The sequence below is a fragment of the Malaclemys terrapin genome, chromosome 7 (genome assembly GCF_027887155.1).
Source record: "Malaclemys terrapin pileata isolate rMalTer1 chromosome 7, rMalTer1.hap1, whole genome shotgun sequence".
In the NCBI taxonomy this organism is placed as follows: Eukaryota; Metazoa; Chordata; order Testudines; family Emydidae; genus Malaclemys; species Malaclemys terrapin.
In genome coordinates, this window is record NC_071511.1 from 33,072,301 (window position 1) to 33,097,883 (window position 25,583).

Genomic DNA, 25,583 nt, shown 5'->3' on the forward strand with positions numbered 1-25,583 from the left:
CTCAGGTTGAATCTCACCCCCTACACCTGGCAGGGCCTTCTAAGGAGCAGGTTAGGAGCCAAGGTAAGTACCATGGTGATAGGACTGGGGGCACTCACGGGAGTCCTTGCTCCCCCCCCCCCCCCCGACTGCAGTTAGGGCATAGGAGTCATTGAGCAGTAGGCTAGGGCCTGATCTAGTGCACTCTTCTCCCTTCGGGCTCCCCGCTCAGCAGCTATTTCTCCTTCTCCACAAAACTCCTGTCTCCAGGGTCCACTTCCTGCTGTGGGGCTGCTTTTCACTTGCAAGGCGAGCACAGTCCCAGCCCCAAACAAACATCAGTTCTCTTTTCAGAGTAGCAGCCGTGTTAGTTCTCTTGTTTTCCTTATCCCTGCCCAGGTCCCAGTGATATTGGATAGAGCTCTGTGCTCCCCCAACCCCCATTTTCATAGAGGCCAGAAGGAGGTTTCAGGCAGGACTGAAGACCAGTCCTTACCAATAGGGGTGACAGTATTAAAGATTAGGGAGGAAAGCTAGAATAGCAGTAGAGCTGAACAGGCAAAGAGGCCCCAGTGGCTCTTCCCTTGAGTGATTCACCCAATTAACACCAAGCAAATGAAAGACAGGTTTAATATCAATGTCTCTTTATCTTTTAAATAGCATATTTTTTTCAAGTTTGGTTTCTTTTATCCATAAATTCCAGCTTTCAGTTAAAAACCACAGAGAAATTAGCAAAACGGAAAGGGAAGCTTCCACTGCCTGAGTTAGTAGAGCTGTTGGCCCCAGGATCCTGGTCTCTGTCACACTGGCATTTGGGGTTGGCACTGGTTTCCAAGGTAGCAAAAGAACAAGGCATCCCAGCAGGCAGCCAATGCAACATACTGCCTGCCAGTATGAAGCACTCTGCTTCATTTCAAAGCAGCCATCCATCCACCCATCTTTTCACACTCAAAATAGCAGTCATGCCAACCATGCACCCAGCCCCTCCATAGCAGACACACTCAAACCTCTCTTACCTCAATCAGCCACCCACTCAACCAAGCGATTGGCCTGCTCAGTAACCAAGTCCCTCACCTAGCCATTGTACCTGCCCCATCAACCAAACCCATCCTAATAATCACCACACCCAACCAACAAGCACTCAAGCTCTCTCTGCCACCAGCCAGCTGCTCAAACCAGCCTATCTGGATGCTCAACTAGCCATCCCACTCATCCCCATCAGAACCCATCCAGCCAAGCAATCGGCCCAACCATTACCAAAATAGTCAAACAGGTATCCCAGCCACTGATTAAATTCAATAGGTTTGTCCCACCTCAGGCATTGCTTGTTGCTCACACCTTGAATGACGAGACACAGAATTGCTTTCCCACTCCTTTTGCAGCTGAAGGCGTGTGCCAGATTTCTGGACCTTAAGTGCTACATGGGGAACACAACGCACCCACTGGAAAACCGATTGTCTTCATCTTGAAGCTGGAGGAGGAGGACACTTTCACACCCTGTGTCTCCAGAAGACATCTTCTTAGGGTTAAGAACTGGGGAGGGGGGGAAGCATTCAGCAGGCACAGGTATCAGTCAAGACAGACTGCGGAGGTGTCTTTGGACTGGCTGTAGTCAATTATTGCAGAAATAAGGGTCTCAGGAGATGCTGGCCCTAAAAGGGGGGAGGGAATCTCTCCATGCACTCCTGGAAAGTAGGGGTATCTCAGGAAGACTTTGGACAATAGGACAAGTGGACTGTAGAGTTTATAGAGTAGAACTCATCTGACATGGATTCCTGCAGCAGAAGACAGGCCCCGCTCATGGGAATAGTTCCCCGAGGCTCCCGCTATCTGTGCGCCTCCACTGAGCTTCTCAGCTATCAGCAGTTTAAACATCACAGCAGGATTTCCCCCTCCACACGGGATATTGGAAAGGCAGTTCCACACGCTCAGTAGCTGCTCTCGTGTCCCGTTAGGATGTAGAGGTTGCTGTGAGCCAAGGGATTCTCCGTGGGCGTGCTCTCCAGGATGATATCTCTGGGAGGAGGGGTAGAGGCAAGAGCAATGAGTGAATGTGGAGAGACAAATGGGCAGAGCACGTTTTGAGCAGAAGGGGAGATTGGTAACTCAGACATGATTTGAGAGGTGCCATACCCAAGCAAGAAATGCAACTCGGCAAAGCCAGCCCCAGCCATGATTGTACCCCACCACCCAACCCAGACCCCATCACAGTCCCACAGCCATGAATGCAACCCACCTACCACACAAAACCAAACCCACCATGCAGCTCCAGCCCCCCAACCCTGACCACCATGCAAAACCAGCCTCTCCAACCCAACCATGCAAAATCCACTCTTGATTCAAGTGCTGGGCACATTTCTCTGACCTCACCATTTATAATATAAACAGCAGCATTTTATTATATAAACCCCAATCAAACCAAGCATGTGCCACTCCCTGCACATGCTTCTTTCCTGGCAAGACAATGAGAGAACCACCTCCACTATGCCTAATGCGCTACTGGCAGGTGCTGTGATACTGCAGTGGTAAGCACAGTATAAAACTCTATATAGAATAGAATAACTTCATCCCAGCCATGCAATACCCACCTTAACCCAACCATGCAAATCCAGCCCCCAATGCGGCACATTCACCACGCAAGAGGAGGTTACTCACCCTGTGCAGTAACTGACGTTCTTCGAGATGAGTGTCCCTGTGGGTGCTCCACTACAGGTGTTGGTGCGTCCCTGCGCCTTCGCCCGGAGATTTTTGCAGCAGTACTCATAGCGGCCACGCATGCTCAGAATCTGCCCCCCCGCTGTGACTCTAGGGTAATAGAACGCATGCGTGGCCGGTCTCCTCAGTTCCTTCTCTACCACGGAGGCCCCCCAACTCTGAAGTAGAGGGGAGGAGGGTGGGTAGTGGAGCACCCACAGGGACACTCATCTCGAAGAACGTCAGTTACTGCACAGGGTGAGTAACCTCCTCTTCTTCTTCGAGAGATGTCCCTGTGGGTGCTCCACTACAGGTGACTTAAAAGCAGTGTATCTTAAGGAGGTAGGGACTTCGGATCTGGTAGGAACGCCGTCGAGAGTACCGCCCTGCCCAAGCGTATGTCAGATAAAGGGCCTTGAATAAGGGCATAGTGTTTAACAAAAGTATGGTCAGATGACCAGGTGGCTGCTTTACAAATGTCAGCCAAGGGGACTTTGCGTAAGAACGCGATGGAGGCAGCCAGAGATCTAGTGGAGTGTGTTCTAATGCCATCTGGAGGTGCAACCCCTTTCATCTGATAGCACAGTCGGATACACTGGGAGATCCAGTTCGAGAGTCTCTGGGTAGAAATAGGCATGCCCTTGGAGCGCTCTGCAACAGAGACAAAAAGTCTAGAGGAGGTTCTAAAGGGTTTGGTTCTATCCAAATAGAATGACAAGGCTCTGCGAACATCTAGTGTATGCATTGAGGCTTCAAAGGAGTTTGCATGTGGTTTCGGGAAAAAAGTCGGGAGGTGTATGGGTTCATTAATATGGAATGATGAGTGAACCTTTGGAAGAAATTTGGGATGCAATCTGAGGGTAACCTTGTCTTTAAAAAATATCGTATATGGTGGATGAGCCATGAGAGCTGCTATTTCTCCTGCCCGTCTGGCAGAAGTAATTGCCACTAGAAACGCTGTTTTCATGGAGAGGTGTAAAAGGGAGCACGTGGCTAGGGGTTCGAAGGGTTGCTGAGTTAGGGCAGACAGTACCAGATGAAGGTCCCAGGGGGTGGTCGGTTGTTTAATGTCTGGATATAAGGTTTGTAGGCCCTTGAGGAAACGCTTCGTAGTAGCGTGAGCAAAGACAGACGTATCATCAATTTTGTCGTGGAAAGTCGTAATAGCAGCTAAATGGACCCTGATGGAGCTGAAAGAAAGGCCGGATCGCTTAAGGCCCAAGAGATAGTCCAATATAAACGGAAGAGGTACCGAGGTAGGAGAAAGATGTTTGGCAGAACACCAATGTGTGAATCGTTTCCACTTTTGAAGATAGGTCTTGCGAGTAGCTTGCGTTCTGCTATGTAGGAGCACCTCCTGAACTTGTTCGGAGCAATCTAATTCGCGTTGGGAGAACCACGTAGGAACCAGGCCTTGAGGTGAAGCATGGACAGGTTGGGGTGGAGAAAACGACCGTGCTGCTGAGATAGAAGGTTCGGAATAAGCGGCAGGGAGATTGGTGGTTGGATTGACATTCTGGTGAGGAAGGGAAACCATGGTTGTCTGGGCCACGATGGGGCAATGAGGATCACCTTGGCTCGATCCGTTCGTATTTTTATCAGAACCCTGTTGAGAACTGGTATCGGGGGAAACGCATAGAATAGGTTTCGGTGCCATGAGATCATGAATGCGTCCCCCAGGGAATGTTTGCCCAGTCCTGCTCTGGAGCAGAAATTGAGACATTTCTTGTTCTTTGCAGTTGCAAAGAGGTCTATTGTTGGGTAACCCCAGATGCTGAATACGTTGTGAATGGTTTTCTCGTCTATCTCCCACTCGTGGTCCCATGGGAAGCGTCTGCTCAGTTCGTCCGCTGTGGTGTTCATGATTCCGGGAAGATAAGCAGCTGATACCCGGATGTTGTTCTGACAGAAAAAACTGGTTTCTAAAGGATAATTAAGGCAATAGTGAAGGATTCTCTAATGAGTCTGCTGAGCTCCGTCTCAGGCCGGGGACGGTTGAGAAGGAACTGAGGAGACCGGCCACGCATGCGTTCTATTACCCTAGAGTCACAGCGGGGGGGCAGATTCTGAGCATGCGTGGCCGCTATGAGTACTGCTGCAAAAATCTCCGGGCGAAGGCGCAGGGACGCACCAACACCTGTAGTGGAGCACCCACAGGGACATCTCTCGAAGAAGAACCTCCAGCTACCCCAGAATGCAGCCCAAACCCTGACAGCGCCATGCATCCTCAAAACAGGCCTACAAATCCACCCAGTCACATAACATCCAGCAGGAACAGGGGCACAGGATGGACACAATAAAGAGTCAGGTGACCGGCTACTGAAGTGACCCAGCCCATGCAAGAGGAAGGAAAAGAAGTTCACAGCTCCTGGTCTCCCAGTCCCCAGATAATTTTCCCACTGTCCCAGCCTTGCAGCCCGGCAACAAGTTCTTACCAATGGCACAGCCAGACAGGGGTAGCCAGCCGGAGCAGGCCACACCACTTGATCAGAGAGTGGAGAGAGCAGAACAAGAATTCTCTGTTGGTGGTGCACTCCCTGCTGCAACCTGCCCTGACCACATTCTCACTTTGGGGCCTCACCTGTTGGCTCCCAGCACCCGGAACACCCTGGATTTATCTGTGATTTCTTGGGTCACCTGTCAAGGAGAAGGGTCAGATCAGCACACAGTTCTCCCAGTCCAGCTCCTTCCTGGGTCAGTGCATCTCCATCCCCCTCCCAAACCAGGGTGGTGGGAGAGAAGGGGACAGTTCCAATACCATGTGGTCTCCATCAGGAGCAATACCAACTCCATGCATCATCTCCAAGTTAATCCCCCCTGCAGAGTCTGATCCCCCTCTTTGGGGAAGATAAGGAGACATGTCCACCCAAGCCCCAATCTGCACTCACCTCGTTGCCCTCCAGGCTGCGGCCCTGCATGCCATGTTTCCAGAAGGCCAGCACACTGTCTTGAAGGCACACTGCGGTGGGAGGGACAGAAAGAAGGGGGTGAGCAGCGGGTGGTATGGATGACCCCCACCTGGGGGAAGCTGGCAGATGGAGGACACTGCTACCAGGGCAGGGAGGAGGGTGCTGGAACAGAAGGCTGGACAGCTCCTGAGGTCACCAGGCCAGGCAGGAGTGTGGGCCAGGAGATGAGCCGGCCAGTGGCAGTTCTCTCCCCAAGAGACCTCCCTCCACTCACCAATTGTCTCAATGGGGAAGTTGAAGGTCAGCTCTGGGGCCAGGGCTCTCTTGGGGGCCCCACACAGGTTCACTGTCCTTACATAGTCTGCAGGGGAGAAAGAGTGAGGCAGTCAGCACCAGCTGTGGCCAAGGCTGAGCCAATGAGAGGGCCATGCTGGGGGAGGGACTTACACTCAAAGCAAACGAGGACTGTGTCTCTGTCCATCTGAGTCACGTGGCAGGCCACGCTGGAGGCCCCATCTGCAACAACAGCCGGAGAGACACATTGAGACCCTAGGGGAGCTGGCACCCTCTAGTGGAAAAAGGCCTCATACCCCGTTCCCTCCCCTTGGAGCCCACCAATTCCCCCAAAGGGGAAATGCCCTGAGTTCTAGTCCCCACCCTGCGGCCAGATTGAAGTTGTCACCCCCTGGAGGGGAAAGGCTCTGAGTCCCATTCCCTGCCTCCCCTAAGCCAGCCATTCATCCCCCTGCCACCCTGGGGCCCATATGTGCTGATACCCCCTAGAGGGGACAGGCCCCATGTCCCATTCTCCGCTTGGGCGTCTCTTACCTGCAGAGGGCTCGGTGCTGAGGCTGGAGTTGGTGCTGAGCGAGAGGACGTTAAACTCCAGCTCCTGGCTCGGCCGGTCTCGGTCCACAACACGCACGCACACTTGAGGGTACTCTTCCGTGTCCACCACAAGCAGCTCAAACAGGCTCAGGGGCATGGGCAGGGCCACAGGAAAGTGCTGGGGTGAGGGAGGGGAGGCTGAGATCTCAGCAGCAATGGGTTCTCCCATGTGTCGAGCTTCCCTAGGGCAGTGCCGTCAGTGAAAAGGACCTGACAAATTTTCCCCACCAGAGCAGCATCCAATCTAGGGCAAGTGTCCCTCCAGAGCAGTGCCCTGCAGATTTTAGCTCCATGCAGGCCTACATCAGAGTCAATGAGACTCCTGGGTTCACCAGTGGCTCCAGCACCCCTTTTTCCCCCCACACCCCAGACCTACCTTCAGCAGCATGAACTTCTGCAAGGGCTCGTACCACTGCAACAGCACCAGACTCGAGGGAAGAGCAGCGCACAAGAAGGTGTTGCCGGAATAGGGGTTCCGAACTGAAAGGCAACCAAGGCAGGTGAATGGGTTCCCCCAGGGGGAGAGCAATCAGCTGAGGGGCTCCCCTGTCCCCAGGGAGACAGCGATCCGTCCCACAGGAGGCACCCCGGTGGCGTGTCAGAATCACACTCACCCACTCGGCACTTGAGGCAGCCCTTGGTATCTGCTATCTTGGAGGAGAGCGCAAACTTCCTGCAGGGAGGAGGAACAGAACAGAAGGAAGGAATGAGCTGCCACCGGAGGACTAAAGGGGGCAGGATGAGGGGCTGAGTGGAGAGGGGATTCTACAGCCAGGCATGATGCAAATCCACCCACAGTTACCCTAAGGGGAGGAGAACTGTCAGCCAGTTAACCCATAGAACTCTCCGCTATAAAATAGTGGAGAAGCAAAGAACTGGATGAGGGTTGAAGGAAGGATGGGGAGTTTTCAGAGAGAAGATCGCGGCTGCTGTTAGGATTGTGAGATGTATCCATGCACCCATCATGGTAAGACTGACGGTTATTTTGGACTCTTAGGAACACAAGAGCCACCAGACTGGATCAGACAGGAGCCCTCTAGCCCACTGTCCCGTCCCTGACAATAGCTTCAGAGGAAGCCCCACATCAGGCCGATTGGGATAATCTGCCCTCACGAGGGTTTCATCCTAATCCCTAACAGGGATCTTCTTAAACCTTCAAGCAGAAGGATTTAGCTTCCTTCCAAATTCATTACCATGAGCTAGTCTAAATCTGGTCGTTCTCATTCTTCACTGAGCACTTGTCCCTCTGGGAAACTCACTATACTCTTCGCCTCAGCGCCAGCCAGTGGCAGAGTGTACCACAGGCTAATTGTACACTTCACAAAGGTCAGGTTTCAGGGCTTGACTACAACCAGGGAGGTCAGGAAGGAGCTTCCCCCACTCAAGGTAGCATTGGAAAATGAGGCATCCAGCAGATGCTGCAAATGAAGACAGGAGACCAGGGTAGATGGGCCCATTGGTCTGGTTCAGGATGGCAGGCATGAGATGCGGGATACTACTCTGGATGGACCCAGGGTGGCAGTGGGTTAGAGGGGCCCATTGATCTAATCCAAGGGGATACTGGGCCCTAAGGGAACATGAGGGAACCTCAGCCTGAAGTGGCCAATTACAAGGCTATGAGGACACCCAGCCCCATCTGGGGATTGACCCTCGGTCCCTCCCGGCTCGGTGGAGTTTCAGATGCAGAGCCAAGCACAGCACCTGGGGATGATGCGCTCAGTCAGCCGGTTGGTGGCAATGGAGAGGGGGACCTGCCGCTTCTGCAGCTGCCTCCGCTGCTCAAAGAGGCCCAGGAGGTTGTGAGAGGAGATCTGGGAGGATTTCCCTGCACAGAAAGAGAGAGAGAGAGAGCGAGCTGCACTGGATACTAGGATGGTGGATCCTAATGTGCTATCCTAAGGAAACTGCACCTAGATCTGAGGGTGACCCTCACCCCCACCCATAGCCCTGGCCATCCCAGCCCTGCCGGTGCCCCTCACCCCACCCACAGCTGCTGGCCATCCCAACCTGGGCTCCACACCCAGCCCTGCTGGTGCCCCTCAATCCTGACCTGCAGTTCTCATAGACTCATAGACTTTAAGGTCAGAAGGGACCATTATGATCTTCTAGTCTGACCTGCACAATGCAGGCCACAGAATTTCACTCACCCACTCCTGTATCAAACCCCTAACCTATGTCTGAGCTATTGGTCTGCTAAACCCAGGGTTGTGAGTTCAATCCTTGAGGGGGCCATTTGGGGATTTAGTTGGGGATTGGTCCTGCTTTGAGCAGGGGGTTGGACTAAATGACCTCCTAAGGTCCCTTCCAACCCTAATAATCTATGATTCTAAGTCCTCAAATTGTGGTTTAAAGACTTCAAGGTGCAGAGAATCCTCCAGCAAATGACCCGTGCCCCATGCTGCGGAGGAAGGCGAAAACCCCCAGGGCCTCTGCCAATCTGCCCTGGAGGAAAATTCCTTCCCGACCCCAAATATGGCGATCAGCTAAACCCTGAGCATGCGGGCAAGACTCACCCGCCAGACACCCAGGAAAGAATTCTCTGTAGTAACTGAGATCCCACCCTATCTCATGTCCCATCACAGGCCATTGGGCATATTTTACCGCTAACAGTCAAAGATCAATTAATTGCCAAAATTAGGCTATCCCATCATACCATCCCGTCCATAAACTTATCAAGCTTAGTTTTGAAGCCAGATATGTCTTTTGCCTCCACTGCTCCCCTTGGAAGGCTATTCCAGAACTTCACTCCTCTGATGGTTAGAAACCTTCGTCTAATTTCAAGTCTAAACTTCCTGATGGCCAGTTTATATCCATTTGTTCTTGTGTCCACATTGGTACTGAGCTTAAATAATTCCTCTCCCTCCCTGGTATTTATCCCTCTGATATATTTATAGAGAGCAATCATATCTCCCCTCAGCCTTCTTTTGGTTAGGCTAAACAAGCCAAGCTCTTTGAGTCTCCTTTCATAAGACAGGTTTTCCATTCCTTGGATCATTGTAGGAGCCCTTCTCTGTACCTGTTCCAGTTTGAATTCATCCTTCTTACACATGGGAGACCAGAACTGCACACAGGATTCCAGATGAGGTCTCACCAGTGCCTTGTATAATGGTACTAACCTCCTTATCTCTACTGGAAATACCTCGCCTGATGCATCCCAAGACCGCATTAGCTTTTTTCATGGCCATATCACATTGGTGGCTCACAGTCATCCTGTGATCAACCAATACTCCCGAGGTCCTTCTTCTCCTCTGTTACTTCCAAGTTATGCATCCCCAGTTTATAACAAAATTCTTGTTATTAATCCCTAAATGCATGACCTTGCACTTTTCACTATTAAATTTCATCCTATTACTATTACTCCAGTTTACAAGGTCATCCAGATTTTCCTGTAGGATATCCCAGTCCTTCTCTGTATTGGCAATACCTCCCAGCTTCATGTCATCTGCAAACTTTATTAGCACATTCCCACTTTTTGTGCCAAGGTCAGTAATAAAAAGATTAAATAAGATTGATCCCAAAACCAATCCCTGAGGAACTCCACTAGTAACCTCCTTCCAGCCTGACAGTTCACTTTTCAGTACGACCCATTGTAGTCTCCCCTTTAACCAGTTCCTTATCCACCTTTCAATTTCCATATTGATCCCCATCCTTTCCAATTTAGCTAATAATTCCCCATGTGGAACCATATCAAATGCCTTACTGAAATCGAGGTAAATTAGATCCACTGCCATCCCAGCCTGGATTACCTCAGCCCCCTCCACCTCCCGGCTGATGCCCCTTGATAACTTGTATGACATTCTGTGCATCTCACAGTAGCTGTAGCCAAAGGAATCTACAGTTTCCAGACTGGGAGGAAGCCCAGATCTGGTGCCTCTCCTACTCACTCACCTGCTAAGGAGAGCAGCACGTTGTTCATACAGTACAGCCAGGAGCACCTGTGGGGCAGGAGCTGGGGGGGAAGGAGGGGACGACAGACACCTCACCAGTTAGCTCTTCAGTCAACTTAATCAGGAAACTACATGCAGCACTGCCATTATCTCTGCCCATCTTGCCCATCGTTTAGTTAGTTAATTACTAACTGCTCCCCACAGCACGGCTTGCTGGGAGAGACCAGGGCTGGAGTACCCAGGAGCTCCCCCCACAGCCAGCGCTCCTGCCTCACTCCCCACATCGACCCCTGCTGGGAGAGATCAGGGCTGGCGTAGCCTGGAGCTCCCCCCACAGCAAGTGCTCCTGTCCTGCTCCCTACAGTGCCGCCTCTCTGGGAGAGGTCAGGAGCTCCCACAGCATTAAGCTATACCTCTATCTCCTGGCATCTCACCTTCTCCATGGTGTCCTCATGGAGTTCATGCAGGTTGAGTGCGTAAATCCCCTCCTCAGCCCCTACCAGCAGGTACTGATCTGAAACAAGGCCAGCCAGAGTTAGATTTGGAAGGGCCGGAGTCCCAGCACCCACTTAGAAGCCAGCAGTGTGCCTGCTCCCCTCCTACCCACATGCCCCTCTTCAGCCCAATGGCTGGGAGCTCAGAGCTGGTACCCAGGGGCTGGAGGCGGGGAAATCAAGTCCCCAGATTGGCTCAGCTATGACAAAGGCTGGAGAGTGCGGCAAGGATGGTGGGAAACAGGAGGGCATAGGGTGAAACTGAACCAGTGCATCAGTGAATTGAATGTAGGAGGAGAATCAGCCTCCTCCCCCTAGCCCCAAATGGAGCAGCCGGGGGGAGATGGGGTTAATATGGACATTGTGGGGAGCAGAGAGCTGTGTTGGAGGCAGCCGGGGGCCCTACCTCGTGTCTCTGGATGGATCCACGTCACAGCTGAGTTGATCTTTAGAGGGCAACCATTAAAGACTTTGGAAAAGCAAGCACCCATCTGTGAAGGAGAGACCAGAGGAGAGGCTGGGCCTGAGTAGCCAGGAGCTTCCCCCATTGCCAGCACTCCTGCCCAGCTCCCTACAGCGCCCCCTGCTGGGACAGACCAGGCCTGGAGTAGCCAAGAGCAACTCCAACAGGCAGCGCTCCCACCCTGTCTACAGCACTCCCTGCACGGAGATGCTGAGGAATGGCACTTACATGGACCTTGGGGGTGGGAGGCAGCCCATGGCAGCTGGATCTCTGAAAGAGAGAGAAAGCCAATCAACACCACACACCACCAAAAGAAGTATGCCGAGCTGCCCACCCCACCTGAGAGGCAACAAGAGCACTGGGGCACCAGCCAACACCCAGACATCAAGCTGGAACCCAGGAGTCCTAACTCCCAACATCCTGCTCTAACCACTGCATCCCACTCCTCTCCCAGAGCGAGAGATAGAACCCAGGAGTCCTGCTGCATTGCTGCCTATGCACCATGACTGCCAGGCCCCCCCATAATCTCTTACCCCCCCCTTTTCTACCAAGGCCTGCTCCCCCAGTTGTTTGCACCTACCTCTGTCTCCTCCCTCCTCTTCATGGTGGCCCATTCGGTGGAGAGCAGGGAGGCTCCAGGCTCTGGGGAGCCAGTGTGCAGGGGGGGTTGGACGTCACCTGACTCTGGGCTGCCTGGAGGTGGGGGACACACACAGCACCTGCCTATCAGAGTCAGCTCTGCCCTGGCAGCCCCCACCCACCCAGGGGCCCCCTCCATTCGCAGTTCTCAGCCCCACTGGAGATCCCTACTCCTCACCTGCGTTAGACTGTGGTGCTTAAACGGCCCTGTTATCCCCTGCAATCGTCCTGGCAGGGGATCCTCTGGGCACCTCCACAGAGTGTCACACACACACACTGGCCCCCTCCCCCAGTCCCTCATCACTCTGCCTGCCGATCTGGGGTCATGGTGTGAGGGAAGCAGAGTCCCCAGTAGCCTCTTCAGCCCCCTGGCCTCTCTGCCAATAAGGAGGTCAGTGTGATGGGAGGCCCCATCCTGCTAGGGACCAATGGGCTGAAATACAGCCAACTCATCTCACAGGTGGGAACAACTTTCATTCACTACGGACCTGGGGCCTGAACGCAGCCGACGCCCCCTAGAGAGGAAAGGCCCTGTGTCCCACTCCCACCCAAGAGCCAGCCAGTCCCCCACCCTGGAGCTGGATTGGAGCTGGCACTCCCTAGAGGGAAAGGCCCCGTATCCCATTCCCTGCCCCTCTAAGCCAGCCAGTCCTCCGCATCTTGTGTCAAACCCTGGTACCTGCTGAGGTCTGTCTCCTCATGGTCTCTGAGCCACCCCCAGGCTCCATGACCTGCAGCTCCCAATTCATCGGGTCCCATAGTGATGCTCTCTTGATTGTTCCCGTCTCGTTCTCAGGGATGCAGTGGGGGTCCACAGGCTGATCCTCTGGGGTGGGGACCTGGGCAGAGAGACAGTCATAGATTGGGAGGGGACTTGTGCCAGGACAGGCAGCTGCCTGGGGAGATGTGTGTAGAAGAACTTACCCTTCCAGACGCTGGGCGAATGGTCAAACTCCTGTAAGGGAAAGACAGAGAGAAGGGTCAGGGGTGGGGCTTGGAGAGGGACAGTCCCTTATGTGAGCAAAAGTGGGGGCCCTGGGGGGGGGGGGGAACTCCCTCCTCTGGGGAGTCTCCAAGGGGACATCAGGGGTCTCCGACATTCATCCCTGCCATGTTCCAGATCTGGGATTGAGGAGGGGGAGATACAAAGCAGCTGCAGAGAGCAGGGTCAGCAGAGTTCACACCGCTGCCCCTGCCCCCCAAAACAGCCCGCGTGTCAACCCCCGCCACACACGCACCAGGCGCATCTCTGTGAGGGGGGAGTGGCAAGGATGCTTGTAAAACTCATTGTGTGGGGGCAGGGACTCTGCATTACTGCCCCTCCCCCCACCACTGAAATGACCTGATCTCTACAGCTTGGTGGAAGGTGAAGGGACCCCCCACACATACACTTTGCCTGCCCCAACTCCACCCTGAGTCTCAGCTTTACCTTTCCTCCAACGCCTCCTCCACAGACTGCAGGAGACTCCTAAAGACAAGGAGAGGGGGTAGGGATATGGGCCACACATTACCTGCCCCCCAACCCACTAGACCCCACTCCCCTCCCAGGGGTGGGATAGAACCCAGGAGTCCAGGCTCCCAGCCTCCCCTGCTGTAACCCACTAGAGCCCAGTGCTCACAGCCATCCCCATCCTTAGAGCTGACTAAATTGCCTGTTTACCTGCACTTGGAGCCATCAACCCCCCTGCTCCCAGATTATCCAGTAGGAGGCGCTGCTCAGTTCCCCATACCCCCACCCCCTGATGCGACACTTCCAGGCAGGACAGGGGAGGCCGAACTTTTAACCCAAGACTCCCTTGGTTCCTCTCCCCACCACCAGACAGATACTTACTCTTCAGCTCCTAGCAACGTCCAATCATCCTCCTCTTCCCTCTGTGGAAGGACAAGACTTGTAACCAGTGGCGTAGCCAGGTGGAGGGACAGGGGGAGCAATAAAAAAAAAAAAAGGCGCCACCCGCTTCAGCACTTTTACTCACCTGGTGGCGCTCCAGACCTTCGGCGGCGGGACCGGCACTCGCTCCGGATCTTCGGCGGCACTGAAGGTCCCGCCACCGAAATGCCGCCGAAGACCCGGAGCGAGTGAAGGTCCTGCTGCTGAAGTGCCGCTGAAGACCCGAAGCGCCACCGAGTGAGTAAAATAAAAGCGCCGCAGCGGGTGGCGCTTTTTTTTTTTTTTTTTTTTTAAATCGCTCCCCCGGGTGAGTACAAAGGCGCCAGGAAATTGACAAGGCACCACTTGTGCTCAGTGGGGGCCCACCGCTCCCCCCTCAGCTACGCTACTGCTTGTAACCCATATGGAGTTACCTGCTCCCCACAACGCCCCCTGCTGGACAAGTCTGGGGCTGGAGTAGTTGGGAGCTCCCCCCACAGCCAGCTCCTGCCCCGCTCCTCACAGTGCCCCCTGCAGGGAGAGACCAGGGCTGGAGTAACCGGGAGCTCCCCCCACGGCCAGAGCTCCTGCCCTGCTCCCTACAGCACCCCCTTCTGGGAGAGGCAAAGAATTAATGGTGTTTCCACTCACCAGACCACAATATGGTTCTGTTTCTTTTCTCAGTGGGGGCCCGAATTTAACTTGATTAACTGAAAATCAAATTATACAAATTGGCTCATCTGCTGATTGAGACACACTCCATTCCCCTCCCCCCCGCCCCCAGAGCAGCTAGGACTAGCAGGAGGCATCAGCTGTAATTCAGGGGTGAGGCAAACAGCCCTGCTGCTAACCACTCCTGCTTTTTGAAGATCCTGTGAACCCAGGCATCCGGGCCAAAACCCAGCTCTGGGAGATTCCATTCTTTTTGCCCATCCTTCCCCCCATCATTCCAGTTGGATTCAGGATTCATCTTCTCTTCCCTAAGCTGTTGTGTAGCCTTGCTGTGTGACTGTTCAACTGCCCCCGCACACCACCCCAGAGGCAGCTGCATCTCAGCACCATGCGATGGATCCCTGAATAAACGGGGGGGAGTGGTGACTGTGCTAGGGTGCCTGGATCTGGGTACACCAGTCTAGGGGCAGCAGGGGTGACTTACACTGGATTTCAGAGAGCGTCCGTTCTGCCTGGCCATGTGCCCCACGGGAGTGGATTTTGTCTGGAAAGATGTCGTAAACCTTATAGGAAACAGTGGGGGGGGGAGAGGGAAGAAAGGGGGCAAGGAGATTTGGGGGGCACACAGACAGGATGGGGGAGGGGGCAGGGAGATGGGGAACAGTTACTTATAGTCCATTTCAAGTCCCCAACTCTCCCACTTCACCGTGGCCCCTCTTCCCAGCCAGTTCACAGAACTGGGCCCAACTGGTTTCGTGGTGTGGGGCTGGATTGTAATGGTGGAGGGGGCTGATCGGGGTAAGTGCCAGCTCGGCAGCCCCCAGAAACCAAACACACACAGTCCTATGCATCCCCAGAGCGGGGCAGCATCACTGGGAGCTGCAGGGTGCGCAGGGCTGCCCGGTCGCTGGTCAAATTCCACCCCAGGACAGGGCCATTTCTATCAACACACACATCATCTTGGGGCAACAGGCTTCAGCTTCAGTGGCGGGGAGCTGGGCACTGGGACAGGGGACTCATCGGAGCCAGGCTGCCCCCATCACTGGCTGTTTGTCATGGTAACCGAGCCTAGCGACTGAGCTGAGCCAGGTGGTGGGTCAGTGCCCAGAGAGGCTGCAGGGGCATAATGGGCGGGCCTGGAGTCTCCCCCAGGGCAGGTACCTCAAAGTCTCCGTCATCCAGGGACGGGGCAGCTAGGTCAGGGCTGTTGACCTTGTCGAGTAGCTCGATGGCCAGGGTGCGGGCAAGGGGCTGGCTGGTGAACAGGTGCTGGGGGGACAAGGGTCATGGTGCTGAAACTGGGAGACAAATGTTCCCCCCAGACAGCCCCCCACTGTCCAACGAAGCATGCCCCATTTCCCCACCCCAAACCCTCCCCAGACCACACACTGCCCCCAGCTCTCTCACGCCCCGATCTCTCTCCCCTGACACTTCACAGCCCCACTGCCCCCATCTCCCCCACGCATACACCCTGCACTGCCCCCACCTGCCCCCCACTCTCCACGTCCCAACCCTGCCACACTGAACCCGCATTTCCTTGACACACACCCTGCCCCCCACTCCAGTACAGTCCCCCCAGCTTCTCCCACACCACCCCCAATGGCTCCCACACTCCTCACTCCAATTACCCCCCTGCTCAGCCACCACCCCCTTCAGCCAGTTCACCTGTAACAGCTTTTCCGCTGTGGGTCGCTTTTTGGGGTTCTTGGTCAGGGCCAGTTTGAGGAAGTGGTGGAATTCTGGGGACCTGGGGGGGGGGGCAAAGGGGGAATCATTAAATCCCCCTTGGTCCCTCAGGAGACCCCCCAGCCCTGCCAAGCCCCCCAAATTCTCCATCACTTTTAAAATAGAATCCTCACCCTCCAACCCCAGCATTCCTGCCCCACTCCCTATAGCGCCCCCTGCTGGGAGAGGCTGGGGCTGGAGTAGCTGGGAGCTCCCCAACAGCCAGCTCCTGCCCTGCTCTCTGCAGTGGCTGCTGCTGGGAGAGGCCGGCAGCAACACTCACCAATGAGCTTTGTCTTTCAGTTTAGGGGGTTGGAAGCTGCTCTTGGACATGAGCATCAGGGCCCTGCAGAGAGAGAGAGAGAGAGAGAGAGAGAGAGAGATCAGGGGGCAGGGGAACCAGACAGACAGAACCAGCACGTTGAGGGTTGCGAGGGAGACAGACAGAGCTGGGAGGGGGGCTCGATCCCAGATCTTCCCTTGCATCCAACTCTGCCTCCAGCAGCTCGACCCGATTCTCCTCCCCCTCATTGCACTCACGTCACTTCCTCGCTGTGGGGAGGAGAGAGACCAGCTGGGCCCATGCCAAGGGGGTGCTCCGCTCTTTGGCCTCTTACCTCATGGGGTGAAGGTCGAAGAGCGGGGGCTGCAGCTCGGCCAGCTCAATGGCCGTGATGCCGATGGCCCAGATGTCACACAGCTGGTTATAGCCGCCCTTCTTCTCCACTGCGGCCACCTCAGGGGCCATCCTAGATGAGGGAGGGGCCGCAGACCAATCAGACAACACCAGGCCATACGAATGGGACTCTGGCATCCAGCTTCCCAGCTCTCAAGGGGACCCAGGCATCCAGCTATACCCATGACATCCCCCTCACACACACACCTGCCAAGCCACCCCTGGGGTCCAGGCATCAGGCTCAGCTCACCAGCCTCCTCATCACAAGCCATTCCCGGCTTTCCAGCCCAATTTCCCAGCTGCTGGGCACCCCAAAGCACCCCCACACCCTCCTCCATCCCCGCACTCCAAACACCAAGATGCTGCCTCCCTCTGCCCCACCAAACCACCTCCCCAAGCTCCAAGACAGCCCCAGATGGGGTGTCCCAATGGTGAGATAGGCTGGGTTGGCCAGTTCACTCTACTACCCCCCACCATGTTCTCCTGGCGGGTAGCGGGGGCGAGGGTGGGGGTGTGAGGTACCAGTAGGGGGTCCCAATGAAGGACTTCCGCTTCGCCACTGATGCTGTGAGTTCAGCTGAGACTCCGAAATCCGCTGCAAGATGTGGGGGAGAGAGAAGGGGGGGGAACAACAGGAACCCTTGTAAGGGGGCACTATGGGGAAGGGACCCCATATGCATATTGTGGGTCTGTACAGTACCTGTCATGATGGGTCATTAGTCACCACCATGGATGGAAGACAGGTGGGCACACACAGCTCCACTGGGGCCCCTCAATTCTGACCCACAGTTTCCTGCTATCCCAGCCCTGGGCTCTCCCCACCCACACATTGGAGTCCCTCAATCCTAACCCACAGTCACTCACTATCCTAGCCCTGGACTTCCTCCCTGACCCCCAACTCTGCCAGTGCCCCTCTGTCCTGACACACACACCCCTCTGGTGTCCCAGCCCTGGGCTCCCCCCAACCCACACAGGGATCCAGGTTTTCTATGGGGAAGGAGGAAGAGCAAGTAACTCACCCAGTTTCACATCTCCAAAGAGGGTGAGTAGGATATTGGCTCCCTGCACCAAAAAAGGGAAAGTGTCGGTGCAGGAAGAACCACTGCTCCACTGGAGTGACCGCCCCTGCTAAAGCAGCCTGCTCTGGAGATGAACCCAATGGGCTGGTGAAGGAGGGAGGGGAACGTCACTCTCTGATCCTTCCCCTCCCCAAGCCCAATGGGATTCTCCCACTACCCTTGTTAACCCTGGGAACAACATGCTACAGAATGTTACCACAGTGAAGGGCCAAGTGTGGGTGGCGAACAGAGTCAGCTGCCTGGGTCCTATTGGTGTTAACTTGGGAAAAGGGGATTAATAAGCAAAGGTGATCCCCAGCATAGGCTCATGGGTCTGACCCAGGGGGCCAAGGGGGGGATCTGGGGCTGGATGGGCCCATGGGTCTGATGCGGGGGATCTAGGGCTGGATGGGCCTCACCTTTATGTCCCGGTGCATCTTGCCTTTGGCATGTAGGTGGCTCAGGCCCTGGAGAGGGAGGAATAACCTTCTGAGTGTCCCCCCATCCACACATGTTGCCACGCCCCCCCCAGACTGACCTCCCAGACCCTGGGGAGGATGCTGGTATATTCAGGGCATCAGCCACCTGTGGACCCCCCCCCCCCCTTCCATGGTGACGAAGCTAGAGCCTGTGCTGCAACTCACACAGCTCTTCCTGCCGCCAGGGACAGAGGAAACTGCAGGGCAATCAACGGGAAACAAGGACTTCCTGCCTGGCCCAGGCCCCATCAGACACAGCCCCAGGCAGAGAACCCAGGTGTCCAGGCTCCCAGCCCACCTCCCCACCATCCTCAAACCCCACTCCCCTCCCAGAGCTGGGGACAGGCACTCATCCCCAATCTCATGTGCCCCCAAATGTGAGGTGCCCAACAGAGGCTTCGAAGTCTCCAATCTGACCCTCGGCTCTCTGTTTACTCACCTGCAGCGTTTCTCTGCACACATAGGCAATCTGCTTCTCAGAGAGGGGACCTGTGGCTGGAAGAGACATACAGACGTGGACAGATACACACCTGGGGGGGGGGGGTCACTATTCTCCTGCCACAATCCAACCACTCCCCAAATACACTCCCCATAATCTTTTCCAATGCCCAGCTACAAACACCCCAATTACCCCACTACCACAGCCCCCCAAATATCCCCCACACACAATCCAACACATCTAGCTTCTGCCTCATCACCTTCTCCATGTTGTACCACTGCCCCCCCACTTCCTCCCATCCGCCCCCCTGCCTGCCCCCCATTTCCTATCTACCCCCCTGCCTCTCACTTCCTCCTATCCACCCCAACCCCCACATGACCAGGAACCAGAGGCATTTTGCAAACAGGAAGGGAAACCGACCAGAAAGTGAAACAAATGCCTCTTCTTACAACATCCTGATGAGAGAACGTTCTGTCTCCCAATGTCAGAGCACATGGGAACCAGGATTCCAGCTATGGGAACAGAGTGGGGCCTTGTGGGTTAGAGCTGTGGGGCTGGGAGTCAGGAGTCCTGGTTACTGTCCCTGGAAGAGGAGTGGGGAAAAGAACCCAGGAATCCTGACTCCCAGCTGCCACCCTCCCTCCTTGTTTCTAGTTACACCAGGGCAGGGACTCACTGTGGTAGATTTCCTGCAGGGATCCTCCTCCACAGAACTCCATGCAGATCCAGAGACGGTCATTCCTGAGGGAGCAAGGGAGGAGATGTCAGCACAGCGCTGAGATGCAGCCGTCTCTGGGGTGGAGCTGTTGATACCAAGTTTTGCACAGGAAGTGAAGGAAACTCATGTAAAATCTGGGGAGGGGGGGGATGTTGAATGGAGTTATCTGAGGTGATCTGTTCCTAGAGCTGCACTGACTGTGAAGGGAGAGCACCCCCACCCAGCTCCCTGCAGCACAGCGCCCCTGGCGTGTCTCACCTGAGGTAGCTGCCGAAATACGCCACCACGTTGGGGTGCCCGCAATCCCTGAGCGTCGTGATCTCCTGCTGGATGGAGCTGATGTCATCCCCTGGGAATGAGAGGAGTTGGGGGTATGTCAGGGAGGGGGCTGAGGGCATCATCCCAACGGAGCTGTGTCAGGGACATAGCCAGCTCCACAAGAGCTAACCCCTGCAAGCTGGCTGCAGTGCTCCTCATTCACCCACAGGGGGCCCAGGCAGCACCAGGGGCTAAACAGGCTAAGGAGGGTCACAGATAGTTCCTTATGGACCAAAGGTAAGCACTGCAATGGGGGTGGGGGGAGCACTGGGGGGTGATACTGGGGTGCACCAGGGTGAGTCTCAGGGCCAATTTGGGGGTAGACTGGAGCAATTTAGGGGTCACTTAGAGACACACTAGGCCAGTGATTCTGGGTGAGTCATGAGCGTGATGTGGGGACCACTGGAGCAGTGATTCTGGGGGGGAGGTTTGGATTTTTACCTGGGTCCAGTTTGACGATCTTTATGGCAGCCAGCTCCGCTGTCTGGGTGTCCCGGGCCTAGGAACAGGGAAGGGGCCATCACTCGCAGGGGCCTCAGCATTAGCTGTCTATGCGCCTATGGGGTGGGGGGGGGGATCGGGATCCAGCTCTTCCCAGATCAGTGCCCCCACCCTCCTCTGGGCTGCAGCGGGAAGGTTGTCTCCCAGATGCAGCCATCACCCCACCGCCTCCCCAGGCCTGGCTGGTATCCCACCATTACCAGCCCAGCCCCGCCTCCCCCAACACACCCTGCTGCCTGGAAGGCTCCGTTCTCAGGGCCCAGAGTTGCCCCCAGTCTCCTAGTGCAGAAGGATTCCCCACTCCCCAAATGGTCCTGGGTCTAGATACACCCCCCAAGGAGCTCCCCCAAACCCCATTTCTGAGCCTGAGATCCATTTTGCACCCCTCCCTGAACCCCAGAATTTGGGATCCCCCCCAGCCCAGGCCCCACCTCTCCTCCAACCAACCTGAGGGCCCGTCTCTCCCAGCTCTGTACCCCACCTTCCCCCTGAGGAGAGGGTACCCCTCCCTACCCACCTCTCTCCCCGATCTGGAGCCTCTGTTGTCCTCCCCCCCACCACATTCTCCCCCTCCTCCCCATCTCAGGGTCTCTCCCCTGTTCACACTCGTGGTTTCTGACACCAAAACAGCCTTGTTCCGGGTTTCCGGTGCCAATCCCCCCCCGCCGCCCCACCCAGCACTTCCTGCCTCCAACTCTACCCCATCCTGGGGCCTAGCTGCAGATGGTGGGTGGATGGGGAGAGACAGATACCTCCCCATCCCAGCTGAGCTCTCCAACACCCAGCCCTGTGGCAGGTAGGACATGTTGCAAAGCGTCCTTGTGCTGATGCCCAGACAGACAGACAGGATGTGAACTCCCCATGCCAGCAGCCCAGAGCTGGGGTGGGGGCAGGGGGCTCTGATGCCCCCTCCCCAGGACACAGGCATGACAGGGCCAGGTGCCCACCCCAGCCCACAGACACAAGTTAAGCCACACCACTGCACAGACGCCATCTCCTGACGTTAAGCAATTTCCTTTTCACCCTCCCCATGTCTCCGGTTTGTTCTATCGCTCTGAGCCCTGCACCTGCCCGAGGCGTGTGGGGGAGGGAGAGAGGAATTAATGATTTCAGCTTTATAAAGAGCATTGAAGAGGGAGACGCTCTAACCACTAGACCCAACTCTGCTTCCATAGCTGGGATAGAACCCAGGAGTTCTGTCGCCCAGCCCCCGTCCCACCCCCACCGCTAAACCACTAGACCCCAGAGGCTCCCAGGGCCAGGGAGAGAACCCAGGTATCCTGACTCCCAGGAACCCTCTCACCCCTAATCTCAGGGACCTGTAGGCCATAATACGCCCCTAAGATCTACCTGTCTATGCCCTGCACAACCCCCTGATTGAGATCAGGCCAGGCACTGCACAGACAGTGAGCACCAGTTCCTGCCACAAAGAGCTCACAATTTAATTAGACACAGGATGGGAAGGCAAACAGAGGCACCAAGAGAGGAATTTACATGCCCAAGTTAAGTGGTAAAGTCAGGAAAAGTTAAGTGGTAAAGTCAGGAATAGAACCCAGGAGTCCTGGCTCCCACCCCATCTAACCCAGTGGCTCTCAACCTTTCCAGCCTGCTGTACCCCTTTCAAGAGTCTGATTTGTCTTGTGTACCCCAAGTTTCACTTCACCAAAAAACTACTTGCTTATAAAATAAGTCTTAAAAATACAAAAGTGTCACAGCATAGTTACTGAGAAACTGCTGACTTTCACATTTTTACTATATAATTATAAAATAAATCCATTGAAATATAAATTTTGTACTTACATTTCAGTGGATAGTGTCTAGAGCAGTATAAACAATTCATTGTCTGTATGAATTTTTTAGTTTGTACTGACTTCGCTAGTGCTTTTTACGTAGCCTGTTGTAAAACTAGGCAAATATCTAGATGAGTTGATGTACCCCCTGGAAGACCTCAGCGTACCCAGGGGTACATGGACCCTGGGTTGAGAACCATTGGTCTAAACTGCCGGACCCCAACCCCCTTCCCAGAGCTGGGGATAGAACCCAGGAGTCCTGGCTCCCAGTCGCGTGCAATGAACTCACCAGCGCTTGGCCTCTCTGGGCATCGCTCAAAGCTCTGCTCCCGCCTGGCACGCCGACCTGTGCTGGGGCAGGCATCGCAGCGGGGAGTCTGCGCCCAGGCTGTGTAGGAGACTGGGCAAGATGTTGGGCCCTTGGTTCTCAAACCAGAGAGCACAAGGAGGCGCAGGCTTCACAGCGATTGTAGGCCCAGCGCATTGCCCACCCCAGCTCCTTGCCTCCCTCCAGCCCCACACTGCTCCCTGGGGCCACCCTCCCAGCCCCTCCATCGCGGGGATTCCCTGCAGCTTCCCTCCCTCACGCCAGGGGCTCTGTGCCCACATGCCAGGTATCCGGTGCTTCCCGTATGTCAGGGGCTCTGTGCCGCTCCTTCCCCCCAGTACCAGGTTCCACATTCTCCCCCGCTCCCATTCCAGGGACTCTGTGTCCCCATTTCCTCCATCAAAGAAAAACAATTTACGAGTCTGAGCATGGAATGGTTGCCTCTTGGCCCCGCTCATTCACTCCTGACCCTGGCAGATCTCAGCCCTGGAGCTAACCTTGCGGGCCCAGCTCTGGGAGGAGGAGGAGTGTTATGAGTGGCCCAGCAGGCAAGGGGCACAGAGCCTGTCTACCCCCACACAACCCCGGCTGCACAACACCTTTGAGTCGGCATAATGGTGGCACAGAAACAGCTGGCAGCACAGGGGTTCTGGCCACCCTAGTGTCTGGGAAGGGGAAGCATTAGATCCCCCCAAATGGCCTGAAATTGGTTCAGATCCAGCCAGCCACAGCCATGGTACCTCAGGTGCTGGGGGCAAAGGAAGCCTCGGGAATGAACCCTAATTAGCTGATGCAAATGTCAGCTCATGCTTCGCAATGCTCAGTGTTGTGGAGCTATTCCCCAAGTGTAGGCAGGGCTAAGTCTGCACCACCAGCAGGAATAGAACCACTCCCCTCCCTGGGGTAGAACCCAGGAGTCCTGGCTCCCGGGCCCTCTGCTCAAACCCAGGACAGGTCACCCCATGCACTGGACCCCTCTCGAGGGAGGCCCTCCCTGTCTTAGCAGCTCCCCTTCCATCCCCTCACACCTTCCTGGTCTGGCAATGAAGTGCCAGTTGCAGTGGTTTGAGTTTCTGACAGTGCCCCAGGGACCCCTCAAGGGGCTCCCCCACACGTTTCTGCCCATGCACAATGCCTCGCCACCTGCCTATGCCTGTATCCTCCCCCCACATACACTCCTCAGACCTGAACATCAGCCCCTTCCTCAGAATGCCCTGTGCACTTCCCCCATCCACTCCCAGGACAATCCCCCACCTCTTGCCCGAAAAGGGAACCTCACAGGAACCCCACCGCAGGCATCTGGGTCATGCCCCCCATGCATCAAGCTGGTCTTGGCAACCACTGCTATCCTGCTCTATCGCCCAGGACAAAAATCCTGCCAGGCGCCCCCAGCCCCTAGATTTCCCTGTGCACACACCCCCTGCCCTTAGCACAACCCCAAACAACTCTGCCCCCCCATGCACCCCCAGCTCCCCTGCCCCCATATATCCCCTAGCTCCCCCTGAATCTCCCAGGGATCCTCTGACCCCAATTCCCTAGGAGTCCCACAAATACTCCAAGATCCTTCATCCACCCTAGTCTCCCCTTGATTTCTGGGCTAGCCAGGCCCACCCCTGAGCCCTCATTTCCCCCATTCATACACCCCACTGTATCCCAGCTCCTAAACCCCCAGGCTACTCCCCATCCCCAGGCCACAAAATCCACCCTCCTGCCTTGCAGCCCCCACCCTCCAGTGTCCCCAAGACCCTTTGACTCACATACCTCCCAAAGGCCAGGAAATCCCCTAGCTCCCTGCAACCCCCACCCCAGCTTCAAGGGCCCCAGTGTCCCCTCTTATCTTCCTGGGCCACCATGCACCCTACCTCATCTCTCCAACCCCACATACCTGCTCTTTTGCTCCATAGGACCACTGCTCCAGCTCCCCACGCCCCCCTCTGTTCTCTGCCATGACCCCTGCCCCCACCCCAATTCCCCTCAGCCCATGGCTCCCTGCCATGCCCCCCATACGCACCCCAATTCCTCCTCGGTTCCCCACCATACCCCTGCCCCTACCCCAGCTCCCCATGCCCTAGGGTCCCCTCTACACACGGCCGTGCACCTCCAAGCCGTCCCCCAAGCAGGGACGGCTCTGTGTTTTTTGCCGCCCCAAGCACGGCAGTCAGGCGCTTGCTGTGCTGGTGCCTGAAGACGCCCCTGGCCCCAAGTCCCTCCTCTCCGGCCCGTGCACCCCCCGCCCTCCACTCCGGCCCGTGAGCCCGACGCCCCCTCACCTTGTAGACATCGCCGTAGGTGCCCGCCCCGATGCGCTGGATCAGCTCGTAGCGGAGCCGGGGGTCCAGCAGGGAGACGTCCCGCAAGAGGCTCATGGTCCCCGGGGAGCCGCAGGGTACGGCGCGGCGCAGCGCGGCCCGGCCGGCCGGGGAACCAGCGGGGAGGGAAGCGGAGCCAGCCCTGCCCCCCTGGGGGCGGGGAGAACGAAGGGGGTCACACCCCCAAACAGGGGAGGGGACAGGCCCTGCTGATGGGATGGGGAAGGGGAGAGAAAATCAGCCTTGCTGGTGGGGAGAGCAGCCAGGGCAAGGGCACAGGGGTCACACATGCTGCTCCTGCTGGAGACTCCGCCCCCCAAAAATAGGAGCCTGCAAAGAGCACGGCCACCCCCCATGGCTTTCGGCCAGCTTGGGGAGAGGGGCCTAGTGGGGGGGGAGAGGGGCTGGGGGGGAGAGGGGCTGGGAGTCAGGACTCCTGGGTTCTAGCCCAGCTCTGGGAGGGGAGTGGGGCCTAGTGGGGTGAGGGGTTGGGAGTCAGACTCCTGGGTTTTGTACCCAAATCTGAGATGCCCCTTTGCAGAGGGCTAGGCCAAGGCCATGCACCCCCAATAGTCTTGTGGCACTATAACCCACCTACACATGGGCAGGAAAATCCATCCCCGCTCTGAGCTGAACAGGCATCTCCCACCCCCCTTTCCCGCCTGGGGTCAGCACTAAATTATCTTTCTCTGCTGCAAACATCACTGATCACTTCTGACAGCCTGAACCGAGCGCCCGCCACAAAGC

The 25,583-nt window shown here is 56.0% G+C and overlaps 1 protein-coding gene across 2 annotated transcripts; it reads right to left on the reverse strand.

Annotated features, from left to right (window-relative positions):
- Nucleotides 1-1,807: 1,807 nt before the first annotated feature.
- On the reverse strand, nt 1,808-24,973 carry MAP4K2 (mitogen-activated protein kinase kinase kinase kinase 2). 2 transcript variants are annotated; one of them, XM_054034720.1, is made up of 33 exons: nt 24,798-24,973; nt 22,489-22,599; nt 20,350-20,407; nt 19,849-19,939; nt 19,549-19,613; nt 18,873-18,928; nt 18,374-18,421; nt 17,916-17,958; nt 17,419-17,491; nt 16,838-16,969; nt 16,504-16,566; nt 16,161-16,242; nt 15,657-15,764; nt 14,980-15,058; nt 14,475-14,533; nt 13,785-13,825; nt 13,383-13,421; nt 12,878-12,908; nt 12,633-12,792; nt 11,895-12,007; nt 11,543-11,584; nt 11,258-11,342; nt 10,792-10,871; nt 10,359-10,419; nt 8,172-8,295; nt 7,085-7,143; nt 6,847-6,950; nt 6,411-6,588; nt 6,030-6,098; nt 5,857-5,943; nt 5,562-5,632; nt 5,255-5,310; nt 1,808-1,995 (listed from the first exon to the last, which is right to left on the reverse strand). In XM_054034720.1, the coding sequence occupies exons 1-33, from the start codon at nt 24,891-24,893 to the stop codon at nt 1,908-1,910; spliced, it is 2,652 nt and encodes an 883-aa protein (XP_053890695.1). In that variant the 5' UTR covers nt 24,894-24,973; the 3' UTR covers nt 1,808-1,907. The 2 variants fall into 2 exon arrangements, with proteins under 2 accessions (XP_053890695.1, XP_053890697.1); XM_054034722.1 differs by lacking the exon at nt 22,489-22,599 and having other exon boundaries at nt 24,798-24,972.
- Nucleotides 24,974-25,583: the final 610 nt, after the last annotated feature.